The sequence below is a fragment of the Epinephelus fuscoguttatus genome, linkage group LG6 (assembly GCF_011397635.1).
Source record: "Epinephelus fuscoguttatus linkage group LG6, E.fuscoguttatus.final_Chr_v1".
Lineage (NCBI taxonomy): Eukaryota > Metazoa > Chordata > Actinopteri > Perciformes > Serranidae > Epinephelus > Epinephelus fuscoguttatus.
In genome coordinates, this window is record NC_064757.1 from 30,386,893 (window position 1) to 30,402,859 (window position 15,967).

Genomic DNA, 15,967 nt, shown 5'->3' on the forward strand with positions numbered 1-15,967 from the left:
ATCTCTGTTTCCCTGTGTCCAACAAACTATTCACTGAAAGCCTCTCCTCTTCATCCAAAGCTACAGCAAGTACTCTCTGCCTCAACATTTTATCAACTAGCTACTGTGAAATAAGTTAAATAAATAAATAAATAAATAAACAGTAGATTGATTACACAAGGTGGTTAGGGTATGGAGGTAATGGTGTGGTTGACTGGCAACAATCAAAAGGCACAGAAAGTGTCGGGGCTTAAGTTTGTCTGGTCCCACCTGGTAGTAGAATGTGTCTCCACATGTGTTTCAGGTGATCACTTGTGATCAGATGTCACTTCCTCGCTCTACATGCAAATAACCACATACATAATTTACATTTGCAAAGACCAAATTTTATCATTAGACAAGCCAGCGCACCCGCTGTCCCTCCACTTCCCTGCTGCTTGGAGACTACTGCTGTGGGAGTGCGAGTTCTGTGCCTGGTGGGGAGAGTTGGTCACCCACAACACACACACACAGTGACAAGCCTAAATGTTAGCATCACACAGCTAACATTAACACGTTTAAAACAGAGTGTGTTGGTGTGAATTTGTTGGGTTCATCGAAGAGCTGCTGCTGTGTTAGCTCATGCTGACAGGGCAGACGTTGAACTGTACATCCAATGGGAGGAGAGTAACCAAGGAGACGGTCCTTCAGCTCTGCTTCTAACCTCTGTAACAGCCACGACAGAAAGTTTGCTTACCCAGCAGGGAGTCTTAAAAGCAAGGACGTCAGCTGAGTAGGCTGACATCAGCTTCAGTGTGGGCCAGGACACACGAGTATACACACTGCTGAAAGAATGTGTCCATATGCAGTCCAGACAACCTCAGAATATAGTCTGAGTGATCGGATCTCAAGACGCATTGAAGACTCCACTTAGAGCTGCCCACTTGTGATCTGATCACCCAGGACGCATGTTAATACCAGGTGTTAGCAGGGCCTGATGTATTTAATTCCTCAATGATTACAATGAATTATAACATTGTCACTGAAAATTCTTGATTCTGATTGGCTGGAAGATGTGGACTAATGTTTAGTTAGTGGACAGTATAACCAGGTATCTATAAAGCAGGTGCATTTCTAAATTAATGCTTAATGAACATTAGTTAGGACAGCAACAGTGAGCCTCAGCCAAAGAGCTTTGCACTGGGGTGATTTTTCTAACCAACAAAATAAGAAAGATAGGAGAAGGACAGAGAGAAAGGGAGGACATCAGGAATTCATGTTAGCTTCGGTGAAGTTTGTAGCCTGCAGGGTCTGAGGGACAGCTGCAGTGAAAAGGAGAGGACTGGAGAGAGAAATGTCAACAAAACTGAACAGAAAGAGTGAAGATGAGAAGAAGGCATGGGTAAGAGTGAGCGAGGGAAAGAGAGATAGAGAGCTCTCACAGTCAGTGACAGAGCGAGGAGGGGGAGAGAGTAAGCAGAGCTACGTAACGTTGTCTCTGCTGGAAAGACAGTTTGAATAATACATCAGGATGAAGTAATATTCTCTATTCTTGAAGGTTGAGTATGTTCACGACTTGTGTGAAAGCAATCAGTAAAATTTCTCTCCATTTTGTTTAGTTTTATTGGCCTTGTGAACCTTTTACTTTTTAGCTAGAAGAATCCTGAGGCTCAGGAAGTAGCTACATGATATTTAAAAACAGAAATTTAGATTAAGCTCGTCCAGGAGATTTGCCTGGATGATGGTTGGTTCAAGGCTTGTTTTAGGATGAGCCGGGGACAGTCTGACAATCTGCTGTAAATCAATCATCCAGCCTAATTGACCTTCTGCTACGCTCCGCCCCTTTGAGATGGTCTGACAAGCTGTCAGTGTAAACATGGAGCTCACACTGTAACTAACTGCACTCCCTGAAGAAATATTATCATATTGTTGGAAAACTGAAAGAGTGATTCCAGAGAGAAGCAGACAGAGGAGTCTACAGTCTGTGTTTGAAGGATATATCCAGGATGTCAGACTGACTCAGCAGCAACAACAGGTTAAAAAGACAAAGATAGCTAAAGCCGAACTATAGGCTACAGATCACAGTGTAAAAGTGAACCACCACATCACTGCTGATCGCCACACAAGACAATGAATATAAAGGGAAACTTAGCTGATACTGAACCAGCTGTGTGGCATCGCAGTGTGAACGGTGTTTGGCTTTGCCACTGTACCACTGCCAGCAGTCAGGCTGTCGGGGAGCCGTTCAACTGCGCATAATGCGATGACACACAGCTGGTTGAATATCAGCAAAGTTTCCCTGCTTCCCTTCACTGGATCCTGTACAGCAGGGTCGGTCTTTTTTTCACTGATCATTAAAACTAAACTAAAACTAATTTCACTAATCATTAAAAAGCAAAAGCAGCATGTGTATACATTCAGTAGGCTATATCTTCAGTAGCTAGCTAGCTAACCCTACACTTTTCAGGGTCTGATTTTGGTTTTGGAACAGGGAAGAAACGTATATAGTTTTCCAACCTCTCCAGGTAACGAGTATCATTAATACACGACGTGCCCCAGACACAACATTTAGCTCCAAATCCACAAAACCAGCCTGAAAATGAAGGAAATCTGAAATTACAGCGTTAAGAGTCAATGGAGCACAGCTGTGTTGCTGTTGGACCCTGGTTTGTGCCGGCCTGATGCTACGTTACGATTGGCCAATCTGCTCCAGGGGCGGGACTTAGCAAAGGGCCAATTACAGCAACTACCTTTCAGCCCAAGGTTTTCAGGGTGCTCATGCACAAAACATACACTCTTCGAGTGGAGAAGCGTGAGGTGCTTTGCAATTCAAAAGCAGCGAGAAAAATGCTTCACTGTCAATTCCAAAAAGCCGCCCCAGGCTGCTACCATATGCTAAGTCTGACTGAGGCCTACACATATATAAATTCTATACATATACATTTTACTGGTTTGGATCCATGGTTCCCAACACATAAACTATTTACTGCGGTTTAGCCTTTGAAAAAAGAAACTATAAATGTGTGATATGTTTTTAAAGATTTACATCTTCAGTAAGAAACAGAGAGGCATGATTAGCTGTAAGCAACTTGTATTGTTTGATTGGTATTCCCAGTCTGGGAGCGTTATTATTTGATAAGGTATTTCATAGACTGATGTCGGTACATATTAGCTAATCTTCCACTTCCATGGACTCTCATCAAACACAAGCTTATGAATTTTCAGCTCGTCCATGTTAAATTTTCAATCAGCTATTATACAATTAATGGGTTCAGATGAGTGACACCACACACAGCTTTTGGACGTTTTTGTGAGCAATCACCCAGAATGAAAGTCATTTGAATTTCAAGCAGATGTGCACTGCACCATTTCTTGTACATCTGCGTGACGCAGTGGCTTCATCCTTGGAGTGACAGCTGTGTGATCCTCGCCAACATATTTAAGTCAAAAAGATGAAAGACCTGCTGTCTCTGGAAATATATTATGTAAGACGGTCACATCTCCTGCCTGCTCAGTTAAAAACACTTTCCCTCTCCTTTTCCTGTGTCACCCTGCTTTCACCTTTCACTTTAGTCTCCATCAGTCACACTGTTGTCTTGAGCAGGTGGTTAATCATAAGTGTGACATTGGTTTGGATTGACTTTGATGGGGCTCACTGTCTCAACAGATAAATGCAACCGTCATGTGATTGTTGATGTGGAGGGAGAAACATTCCCACCTGGGGACCAAACGCTCTGCAGGACAGTTCTGTCAGGCACAGGTTAACTTGTGCTGAGGGAATAATCAAAACTGTTTTCCTAAATCCAAGTTTTTAGAATTACTGTTTCTGGAAACTCATAAAATTGAGGAGAAAAAGATCATTTCCGGGAGATTCTCAAACAACTGTCTGGTTACCACTTGCAGCTAACCTTGAAAGCAATCAACAAATGCTAATAAATATTCATATATTCAAAAAATAATGTATCAGACTCCCTGACCCCCCACCTTCCTGGAATATACCTCCCAAAATGTCATATTTATTCAACAGAAATGCAGTTAATTTTGCATTAATTAACCAGTGAAACTACCTTAATGTTGCCCTCAGCTGATCCGCTGATAAAGCAGTCCTCGGTCGGATCGACAGCCAGTGCTTTGACCGGCGAGTCGTGGGCCTGGAAGCTCTGACGCTGGTGCCTGTGGGCGAGCTCCAGGATGCTGATCCAGCCCTTCCTCCCACCTGTGACAAGCAGCTGCTGCCTGGGAGCCATTGCGAGCACGGTGGCTCCAGAGTCGTGGCAGCAGAAAGCTGAGGGGAGGGAGCAAAGGAGAAGAATGAGGTATCAAGGAGAGGAAGACGGATTAGTTAGAGGGAACAGGACAGAACTGTGAGCAGCATTTAAAGTGGAAATAAAACTGGTGGAAAGAGGGAGGAGGAAATATGTAGGGTAAAAATGTATACAACTTAGGGCTTCAATCTACAATAATTTTTTCGATTAATTAAATGATATCTCCAATAATTGATTTGATCATGCCTGTCTGGCGCCACCATCTCTTTTCCCTCATTTACTGTCTGCTCTATACTACAGATAAACTCTAATAAAAGGGAAAAATGCCCCAAAAATATGTCTCCAAAAAGTTGTTTTCTTTCTGTCTTCTGATATTTAATGTATAATTTATTTGAAATTTTGTACAGAAACACTGCTTGGCATTAATAATCAATTAATCTGCCACTTATTTTCTCCATTTATTGATTAACTGCTTTTAATAAAATGTCAGAAAATAGCGAAAAAGTGCCTGTCAGAGTTTTCCAAAGTCCAAGCAGACTTTTTTAAATTGCTGCCTCGTGACCAAACAACTAACCATCTTAACTGAAGCGGATTGCTTAGTGGAAACGAGGCTTTAGAGGAGCACAGAGGACTGATAGGGAGCTTCATGACATGATGTAACGACAGTCGCCTGAAGCTCAATATCAGAAAAACCAGTGAGCTTGTGGTGGATTACCAGAGGGACAGAACACAAAGTTACAGCCATTTAAGCACACACTGTCTCAAATATGGATGTTGTTGCATAGAAGCTACAAATTTCAAAACTTAAGTGCTTCACACATATCTTCAACCCTGCAGCACAGATGATCTATATAATTAGCACAGTTTTAAAGTGGACACCAAGATTAGTGTCTGACCAGCTGTCTGTGTTGGTTAGATAGTGTTTTTGCAGAACATTATGATGCCACAGTGGAGTTGACCTTCGCCCTTTTGGATATAAAATGTCATCACTTCATGCTTTTCTCCTATTAGACATTTGTGTGATATTTTGTCATATGAAGCATGTGACTGCTGATGATGGCCAAATCGTGTTTTGTGTGGTCACACAAATTCTAATCAGTTCATCCTCGAGTCCAACTGGATGTTTCTGCCAAATCTGAATACAATCCCTCCAGGCGTTCCTGAGATATCATGTTCACGAGAATGGGACAGATGGACAACCCCAAAAACATTATGCCTCCAGTCACGGCTGTCTCCACCGCGGAGACATAAAAACAAATGTTTTTCTTATGCTGCGTCTTACCATGTACCAAGCTGTTCGCAGGAGTCACCAGAGTGTCCCACAGACACACGTTCCTGTGGAGTCAAAAAGTGACCAAATTAGTTTCCAGTCTTGCATTTTTATCAAAGGCAATGTCATTATCCCAGTTGGCCACAGTACAATGGAGTCGAGCAGAAAAGATTCAGCTTTTAATTAGAAACTCATAAAACAGAATTCAAATGGGAGAACAATTTTTTGTCACGACTGGAGACGAAATTCTCCCCGCAACTCTCCTCACAACTCTCCTACCTGTTGTCTGTTGAAAGACCTGCAGTGGCAATGAGGGAGGAGGAGCCCACAAAGACAAAGTCGTGAGCTGTCTTGTTGTGGCACTGCAACGTCTGGCGGAGAGAAACAAAGGAGACGGTTAGTAACAGTGACAGTAATAGAGAAGCGGGAGAGGAGTAAACAAAAATGAGAATGACAGGGAGAAAGTGCGAGGACACTGAGAACGTCTAGACAGACAAAACTAAAAACAAACATGTCGGGGAAAGAAAAGGCGGCACATTGATCGTCTCGGTGAGTTTCTCACCAGGTATGGTTTGGGTGCATTCCCACTTGTATTGGTCTGCCAGAGACTCAAACCTCCGTCAGCATCGACGATACCGAACTGCACAAAAAATTCAGAGGGCAGATATTAGACTTTGCTGATATGAAGTTAAAATTAGTATTTACTTTACATCAGACAGACAAAAACATATTGTTAGGTGCTCCTCCCATTTTTGCGCTCCCATTGAGAACCTTCTCTCCCGTCTGGTGATTTGGATTGTTCTCAAATTATCCTCCAAAACAAGTCAACAGCCTCATAAGTTCAAGCACCACTTACATAACTAACATCAAGCGCTCTGCTCGTCCTCTCTTTCCAATTTATTTTTTTAATTTTTTTTTTTTAAAGCATATTTCACTCTTTTGGCCAGAACAGGCAGATAAGATGGTACTGGCACAGGAGAGGCACCATCTGAGAGAGTTATTAGCTTGAGGCAAGTGCCTGAGTTCAGAGCGGTTGAATCACTCAGCTGAAGAACAAAATGTGCTGAAGCCAAACTCCCCACTGTGGTTCGTGCCTGCATGGCAAAGTGTGAAAATGTTGCTGAATCTGACAGCCTCACATCACAATGCAGTTATGTTCCAAAGCTAAGCATGGTTTGACATCTTGATGGAGGTAGTTAAGTGTTCGATATACTCGATATAAGTGTGCATGTTTGACTTTGTCACCTTGTTTCCCTGGTGATTGAATCGTATTCTGGTGACTCTGGAGTTGCCTGGACTTCTGAAGCAGATGATCTGCTGGGAGTGACCCCACTCAAACATCCTGACGCTACCATCCTGAGCTCCCGTCAGGTCTGGGAAAACAGGAAAAAAACAAGATAAAATGTGCCACCAGCTCATTTCCCAGAGCATCTCGACGAGCATCCTTGTCCCAACATGAGGTTTTGGCTTTTCTTTGTTACTAAAATCATCTATTTTATTATTGATGAAGCAAACGGTTTATTTCACACACACACACACACACACACACACAAACACACTCTTCAACAGCCATTCTTGCGACCTGCTGGGAATTATTCCACTGAAACACTTCACAACTGAATCCCCACTTTGCAGTTTGACTGGAAAATACAAAGTTGTAACAAGTAGGACTCGCTCAGCCCTTTCTAAATCAACAGCAGCACTGGGACCAGTAGAGAAAAAAAACATTGCCACTTGCTAAATATCTACATGTGAGAAACTTTTTGGTGATGTAATTGTCCCCTGAAGGCTCTTTTTTAACACGAGAAAAATGATGTCTGGAGATACTCTTCTAATCTACTGACAGACATATCAGAGTCGTACTTACAGTAAGGCAGTGTGGGATGGGAGGTCATCCTTCTCACATTGTTGATATTTCTCTTGATCATCTGGGAGAAGAGAGGTGGAGATGATGAGGAGGCAAAGTTTAGTAGACCAACATTTGTTAAAAACAATGCAGAACATCATTACGGTAAATCTAACTGTGTGTGTGTGTGTGTGTCCTTTGCACATCTCGGGAACCATTCATCCAATCTACCTCACATTTAGTGAGTGTATTGCTGCTCACTCGAGGCGTGCACTGTCAAATTTTGTGCAGTTTGGAAACACGACACATTCATTATTAATGAACTTTGAATGAACATGTGAACAGCACTCTGTTCAGGGTTGGGGGCTTCAGGGCTCTGTGGTGTCGGGCATGTCAGCAGCTGGCCGGCTGCAGCTTACTGACTGCAGTACAGATGCTGGATATACTGATTTTACAACTGGAGTTGGGGTTGGGTGCATTCAAATTTTTCCTCCAAATAAAGAGTGAAAGAGAGGCATTATCAGCATGTACTTAAATTAAGTGGAACTTTTACTTCTAAAATAATGCTGGATACTTAAATGAATATTAATGCATCAAATATACATGTTTTATTTTGTGAGTAAAATCTGAATCTGCAATGAAACCATGAAATGATGTTTCCCGCTATAGTAAGTTGTATATTGTAGAGTTGTATATCTTTTTTAAGTGCTCTGGGAGGCCTTTGTGTATTATTTGGGGGAACAAGGAGTTAAAATAGTAACATAAGCCAATATTTTTCACATGCAAACACTAAAATAAATCAGTATCTGTTTGGGGCCCTGGGCAGTTGCCTACCTTGCCTAATGGTAAAGTTGTTCCTAGTGTTTTCCCTCTTGATTCAAAGTGTATATCACCAAAGTTTCTGACTGTGAGTAGCTGTGGCTTAGGTGTGTGATGCAGTTATTTCACAGCAGATGTATTGCTAAGGACCCAAAGCAGTGTAGTGTTGAGTGTGAAGTTGTTTGTATGAGTGGTTCTCAAGAAAGGTGCAAGCGGCAACGTACCACAGATTAAGCAATCGGCACGTTCTGAACACGCATGTGTTAAATGGAAACTGCACTAGTTCTTTTACAATAGGGAGAAGTACACGGCTATGTTATGGTACAAAGTTAAATTATATTATACTATTCTCCAGCCTTTTTCACACATGGAATAAATTCAGCGCTGCTTCTCTTTCTGTTAAACTAATGGCTTTTTACTAATGGACCCCCATTAACTTTTATGTAAATGTTAAAAGTGCCACAACATTTACGTAACGAGGTGCACGTCTCAAAAAGCCTCATCTGTAGTTAAAATCCCTAAAGGTCAAGAAAATGCTAATCTTAATCATCATGCCAAAGCACATATTTAATGCTGTATTTAAGTTACAGCATAAATGGATGGTTGTTGTATCAGCATGTAGCATAAATTGTCTTAATATACTGCAGCTCAGTTACCATTTCCTGTCCTGTATTATGACTGGTGGCCGGGAGAGGCAGACATTAACAGCAACGTCTGCCAAGGACTTTATTTATTATTGTCTCCAAATGTATTCTGCTCCAACCTTGAGCACACTGCCTGACTGGTTGGTAAAATAATTACGATGCAGAGTGGCTCTTACTGTCCAGTCTGCATATCAAGAGCAACGAGCGAGCTGGTTAATATCAACAAAACATGACTCATAAGTGACTCAATTCAAAGACACTGCTACCACCAGAATAAGATCTATCTCCCCACTACTGACGCCAAGTTTCTCTGATCAGTACAACAGCTTTTACAGACTTTTCTCATTTTAAAAATGGCATAAAATGATGGAGGTTTGGTGGATCACAAGCTGTAGCAGTCAGCAACATCTTTGCTCCTTTGTAAATCAATGAGGGGAGCTAATGTTAGCAGCCATGACGCTTGTGGCAAACTGAGCCCAAAGATGAATTATTAATTAAAGTCATTTAAACTGCTTTGAGGATTTTGCTTTGAGTACCAAGAAGGGCAGATCCAGAGCAACAAACAGCATAAAATAATCCCAGAAAAACAGCGAAGAGTATACCAAACCTACGTGGCAATCATCACTGTAAATACGCTGGTTTTTGAAGTTTAGTTGAACTACAAACTGTCTTAACTTGATACTACAGCTCACCATGATTAACCAAAACCATATTGATGGGTGGATTCATTTCCAAACTTTCAGACAATTTCAGCCAGCTTCAGTTTATCACCTCATGATAATGCATTTCCAAAAGTCACTGTTTTAATACTCAGACATTTAGAGATGCTCCATCAACCTGAACAACAATCTTTTTAATGCAGGAAACATCCTAATTTAAAAATTATAAAAATATATGAGTACAATAAAAATCAAAACAGCAGTAGGGAATAAAATGGGGCATCCACTAAGCGGAAGTTCAGCAGTTCATCCCTTGAATCCTCAAGTCAGCATGTTGAAATGTCCTTGGGCAAGATATTGAACACTAAATTAACCTCAATGGCTGTGCTGTCACTGTGTGTGTGAATAACTGGCACCTCTTTCTAACATACAACAGAGTGAACGTGAAAGTGGCCAGATATACTGCAAGCCACAACAACATACAGAGAGCCTACTGAGCCCTGAGCAACCCCAAGTAAAGGCTTGCTAATGCTCTGAAAACCGGTTGGAGATGCACGAAGCATCACCAGTACAGAGCCAGGGTGAGCACTTGTTCAAACAAGCGGCATGTTGCTTAGAGAGCTGCAACTGATGAGTAGGTGGCACATGTACAGTAGCCTCCGCCACCAGTGTATGCATGTGTGTGTAAATGGGTAAATGTGGCATGTAGTGTAAAAGCACTTTATGTGGTTGGAGGACAATGTTCATTGTGACAGATTAACTATCCCAAGCAAGTTTCAACACCTTGTAAAGGGGTATTTTCATACTGTACAAAGATTAAATGAAATAACGGCTTCCCCCCAAAACAGGGCTGCAAGTGAGTTATTTTCTATTTTGATTAATATGCTGATTATTTCTTCAATTCATCAAAACATTGTTTGATCTATAATATGTCACAAAATTTAAATGTCAATAATTTTGTTCAAGTCCAGGGTGAGTTTAAAATGCTCAGAACAACAGTCCCAAATCAAAGACATTCAGCGTACTGTTATATTAGACAAAAAAAGGGAGCAAACAATCACTGCTGGAATCAGGGAACATTTGGCCTTTCTGCTTGACTTTGATCTCCTTTCAACTCTTACCAAAATAACTGCTGATTCATTTTCTGTTGACTGACTAAATGCCTCTCATCACCTCTATCCTACTGAAACACGCCACTATGTTGTACAGACTGTATCAAAGCTAAACTGTAGGTGAGTGTGGGCCAGCATACTAAGGATGCAAAGTTGTACGGCCTTGTAAAATAGTCGTCAGCTGTGTAAAGTCTAAGCAGTTAATGGCCAAAAACATGCAAAACAACTAGCACGGCTCAAAGACAGATATAAAAAAAATAACTCAATAAAGCAGGAGAGGACAGGTTGGGAAAACAAATGGCTCAGGTAAAATAATCACATACAACTTTAGGTTTAGATCTCACCACAGCTGCACCCCGGCCTGTCTGCACTCCTCCCAGCCACGGCATGTTGATGGGTGTACCGGGGCTACTGTGAGTGTACGGTGTGGTGCCATGGAGGGCGGCAAAGTCATCGCGTGTGTGAACCACCAGGAAGTCATCACCAACACTACAGAGACAGAATAATGATCAGAAATTAGAAAGAGATTTAGAAGAGATTTTTGACACTAGATTTTCACATACAGGGAATCTGCCTCGGTGTTTGGTGCATAAGTGAGCATGGATACTCAACCATGTTGTAAATATTCATGCTTATAAAGATAACGTTAGCTAGAAACGAAAATCTCAGTCATCTCTTCGGTTTTAGTTCAGAGATAGATTTGAAACAAGATGAGCAGGAAACACTTCAAGATTTAAGAATGCAATTTCAGATTATTAATCCTTAGAAGAGAAAAATAGCCAGCTGTTATTATCTTGTTTATAAGAAAACCATTTTTGTTAGCACTGTGTGCATTTATAGAGCAAAAATAAAACATAACAGGGATGCAGGACAATAGTAACATATACTGACAGAAAGTGACCCTGCTCTGAAATATGTTAATATTTCACAAAGGAGCTGCCATACAGAAATACATGTAAATTATGCCACACATCCAAACATAGACACACACTGCAGATGCATACACACCACCTACACAGTCATTACTGAGCCAATCACATTGTCCCACTCCCACACGCCATTTAGCTGCTGGTATGAGGGTGAAAAGTGAGTTGGTGTTACTCTGGATGAACCCTCACAAGTACAGTACACACACACACACACACACACACAGATTGCCCTCTTACCCTTTGGCTTCAGCGTCATCGTCATCGATCCATGTCAAGATCTGTGTGGCCAAGATGGATGACACATCTAACTCCTGAATGTCATGGGTGGAGGCCATGACTAAACAATTACGATTTGCCTGGGAGCCGGAGAGAGACAGGAAGTGGGGAAAGGCGTGTGACAGAAAGGGTGAGGGTGAGGAAAACAGGGTGAGGCTAGAAGTTAGAAGGTCCACAAGAGTGAGACAAAGACTTTTTCAAACACTATTCTGCCTGAGGTCACAAAACCATCCAACTCTCTGCTTTTAATGATGACCTGCGGTGCACCTTCCTTTGATCGCCAGCACCACTGCCTCCCTTTAAATAAACAGCTACAATGCACAGTGTGAACCTCATCCGATATCAAACAAAGAAAACACAGGCTCATCAACATCAAAGGGGCGAGGATGTGGCGTAGGAGTTGTGCCACTGGCCAGAAGAACTTGATTTGTTTTGAATTTAAAATGTGTGAATCTGTTGGTCAAAGTGAATTCAGGTTCATAAAATTTTAACTTGAATCCACCACAGTTTGAAACTTCATTTTCAGACTAAGTTTACTTTTATCTGGCTAGCGGCACATCTGTTTTACCATATGAGAAAGCACTGTTTCCATGCACTGCTGGGCTAAAACTACTTACATCAGTACTTACTGATTTTGTTTTGTCAGTTAGGGATACGCAGTGACGCATTATCACCTTATGAAATTAAAAGGGCCAATGTTGCCTATTTACACATCAAGCAAGCACAGAGCAACATTAATATTTATATTGTGTTTCTGGCTTGCCCAGTATTCAGTCTGCTTGCTTTTAGTTGTGTTTTTAGTCTCCACAGACTCCACAGAGGAAAATATCTGACCTCCCTAGCTGCTAAATGCTCGGCTATGTTCAAAAGCTTGTTGCTAACTTTATCTTTCAGCTGCTTGGTGGAGGGCCGGTGGGTTACGGTCAGTGGGTTTATAACAGTTTTTTTCCCACTAATAACAGCTGTGGCTAAAAAAGGGTTTCATGAGAGCAGTAAGACATCAATGCTACACGCCAAAACAAAAAGAAACAAAAAAATCAATACAAAACAATGAGTCAAAGACACTAAATCGCCCCTCAAAGCTTAGAGAAAGACTGCAGAGATGGGTGATTATTTTCAGATGGTTCATCACGAAAAGCGACCTCTATCATAATTGGTACAGACATTTGACGCACGGTTATTAATAATAATCAGGACTGCATTTAAATAGCAGATTTCAAAACAGAGTTTACAAAGTGCCGTGATAAACAAAGCAATGTGAAAGCCTAACAGTAATGCCAAACCAAAGCAAGACAAAATCAATAAAATTAATACTTCAATATAAAAAATATTGATAAAAGTAGCTTTAAAATGTTTTCAAAGAAAGTCTCTAAAGCAAGATTCATAGCCACGAGTGTTTCACAATAAACAACTCTAACATTTTATTTTTGCTCCTCAGGTTTTGTTTGACAGCAGTTTCCCAACAGATACAGGAGAGGTTGTAAAATCTAACATAAAAAAACTAAATTACCTTTAATACAGAATTTACCGCACTGGCTTCCATAGCAGGGCCCAACAATAATGATTGCCTGACTGTCCACGGTAAGTAAAATGTCCCATCGGGCTGCTAAATCTAGCAACTTGTTTGCCAATCGAGAATTGAACACATAATTTTAAAGGCAGACAAAACGGGGTCATTTTTTTATGACAATTGACTTTAGTCTTTGTTGTTATTTGGTTTAGTTTAGTTTATTTAACTGCTAAAAGAAAAAACTATGTGAATAGAGGCAAGTAAAAAAAAAAAACACATTATTGTTTAACCCTGCAGAGTACTGACTAATTATAGTTTCTGAACAGACAGAATTATATGCATTATACTTCAGGTGGACATTCTGGGGTTTAAATAAAAAAGGCTAGCATTAACCAATAAAGTCCTTAGTTATAAACACACTATTCATTTCTCACAGTATTTTGCATTGTTCAGTGACATCTGTGTAAATGAGTTGTACCTTGTTGATGGCAAAGGCTGTGATGATGTCAGATTCCTTGTGGATGATGCGTGCTTTTCCGCCGGGGGAGCCCAGATCTGACTCAGTCTGCACAGAGGAACACACACGCACGCACACACACACAAATCACAACCACAGAGATTCAATCATTATCGTTGAAACTTTGGTAAACACTTTGAGCAGACAAATAACAGCCATAACTTCAGATACAGTACATTTCCCTTCATGCTACAGAACCAATGACCTGACAAGATCCATGAGAGGGGTTGATAAATGAAGTGTCGAATTATCTGCTGTAGGAGACAACAGAGCGGATGTTAGAACAGAGCCATAGCTCCAGCAAAGCCTTCTGTTTGGTTTCTACACTATGTAATATGTCTACTCTGTTATGTGTTCGTTTGTCTTGACTGTAGAGGTTAGGAGAGGGCACATGAGGCCACCCTGTTGACAACATAACGGGGTTAGTGCCATTAGATAGCATCAGCGTAACAATTCTTGAGCAATGAGAACAAGCACACACTGTACCATAGAGGTCCTATGGGATGTATGCAGTAGCGGAGTAGTGTATACTGTATCTATGCATATTGTATGGAGATATAACATTTTGATGTTACTCAAAATGAGACGGGCATCCTTTGAGCATGAGATTGAATTAAAGTCTTTAAAGCATTTATTCAAGGGGAAAAGACCACGTCTTTTTCTGTCAGGAAGAATAAAGTAAAACTTGACTTGCAGAAATCTAAATATGGTGGTTTGCCATTTTGGTGGAGCATATAATCCCTGTGGGGCGTAGATTCACTGCGACAGTGTTGGGCCCATTAATCAGAAGCTATTCAGCTTCATAGCTTTTCCTCTGAGAGACTGGGTTAATTAACACTAAGCCAAATGGAGTAGCTACAACGTGGCAGCTTGCACAGCGAGCGCCAGGAGATTAGAAACCTCTATGAAGCATCAATGTACAGTACAATTTGAGAAACATGGTTCACATTCACATGAATATTTAGACAGCTAAATGCAAGATTAATATCAAAACACTGACAGGAACATTCAGAGTTCATGGCCCAGAAAATATACGTACTGTAATTCTGTCAAGATCATAAATTTTATGTTTCTCAGATTACATGTGACAGGCCACATTTACTATTCTACTGTAGGAGACAAAAACAAGGCACATGATGTGCATGTTTAATCAGTGATAGAGTTAGCACCGCCCACACTACAGTATGGTGATGTGAAGAATGTTTCATAAGGTTTCACAACATCTGCACAGAGTACGATGCTGCACACTCATGGGTCTTGACAAATCAGAAGTACTGCTGTTAATAATCAAAATATCACACATTTTTGTTCAGAGCAGGGATGCATAATTAATCCGAGCAAAAATCACAATTACAGTTTTAGCTTCCACAGTGAACCAAACTTGATTTTGATGTGATACTAACACCAGTGATGCTCTGGTCTATCACATGCTGTAAAGCACACTGGTAAACTGAGTGACCAATTGTTCTTTTTGTCAACAGTGACCAAATTAGCCTGAAAGTATTTTCTGCAGCCCAATGTGAGAGATTAAAGGTATGTTTTTTTTAATGATGTACTAGAAAAATGGCTTGATTTTTTACTTATAAAATATTAAAATATCCAATTTTCAGGATTATAATCCCCAGGACTCCATTACAAAAATGTCTGTCCCACCTCTAGGGCTGGGTATTGTTTTATCCCCCCCCCCAAATATCAGTGCCGATACTTTAAACTTTAGGAGAGTAACATTGATATTTTTTAACCTGGACCCCATTTTTTATGTGTTTGTGTCATATAACTAATGGACACAACATTTTTTAAAATTGGTCCAGTACTGAGCGAGAGGGCTGCAGCCAGCAGCAGTGAGACAGGCTGCATATCATCACTCGGGCAATTGAGCAATGTCAATTTATGTCCACTGGAAGTGCTTGTTTGTGCTGCTGACGGGCTGACATTGTTATTTTAAGTGTCCGACAACATTATGAAAAGGATCTCTACGGAGAAAGACCTTCTTGTTCACAAGTAAGGTCCTTTTTGTTTAACCAGAAACAGCCCTTAACTCACCAAACCCACTAGACTCTATCTGATAAAACAACAATTTCCACATCGTAAACACACTTAATTCAAAGTCAATAGAAGTAAAATAGACCTCACAAAAGCCGTCTTGGTTCAGCTTTGAATGT

At 40.8% G+C, this 15,967-nt stretch overlaps 1 protein-coding gene across 5 annotated transcripts in view; it reads right to left on the reverse strand.

Moving 5' to 3' along the window:
- Positions 1-15,967, reverse strand: part of LOC125890842 (dmX-like protein 1) — a 75,788-nt gene that overhangs the window by 3,700 nt on the left and 56,121 nt on the right. For all 5 annotated transcript variants that reach the window (XM_049579669.1, XM_049579671.1, XM_049579668.1 and 2 more), the window contains 9 exons: positions 13,767-13,853; positions 11,740-11,858; positions 10,918-11,062; positions 7,361-7,421; positions 6,739-6,866; positions 6,056-6,133; positions 5,773-5,864; positions 5,506-5,558; positions 4,026-4,243 (listed from right to left, as the gene is read on the reverse strand). In XM_049579669.1, the coding sequence (XP_049435626.1) occupies positions 4,026-4,243; positions 5,506-5,558; positions 5,773-5,864; positions 6,056-6,133; positions 6,739-6,866; positions 7,361-7,421; positions 10,918-11,062; positions 11,740-11,858; positions 13,767-13,853 (981 nt within the window). The remainder of the gene's footprint in view (positions 1-4,025; positions 4,244-5,505; positions 5,559-5,772; positions 5,865-6,055; positions 6,134-6,738; positions 6,867-7,360; positions 7,422-10,917; positions 11,063-11,739; positions 11,859-13,766; positions 13,854-15,967) is intronic.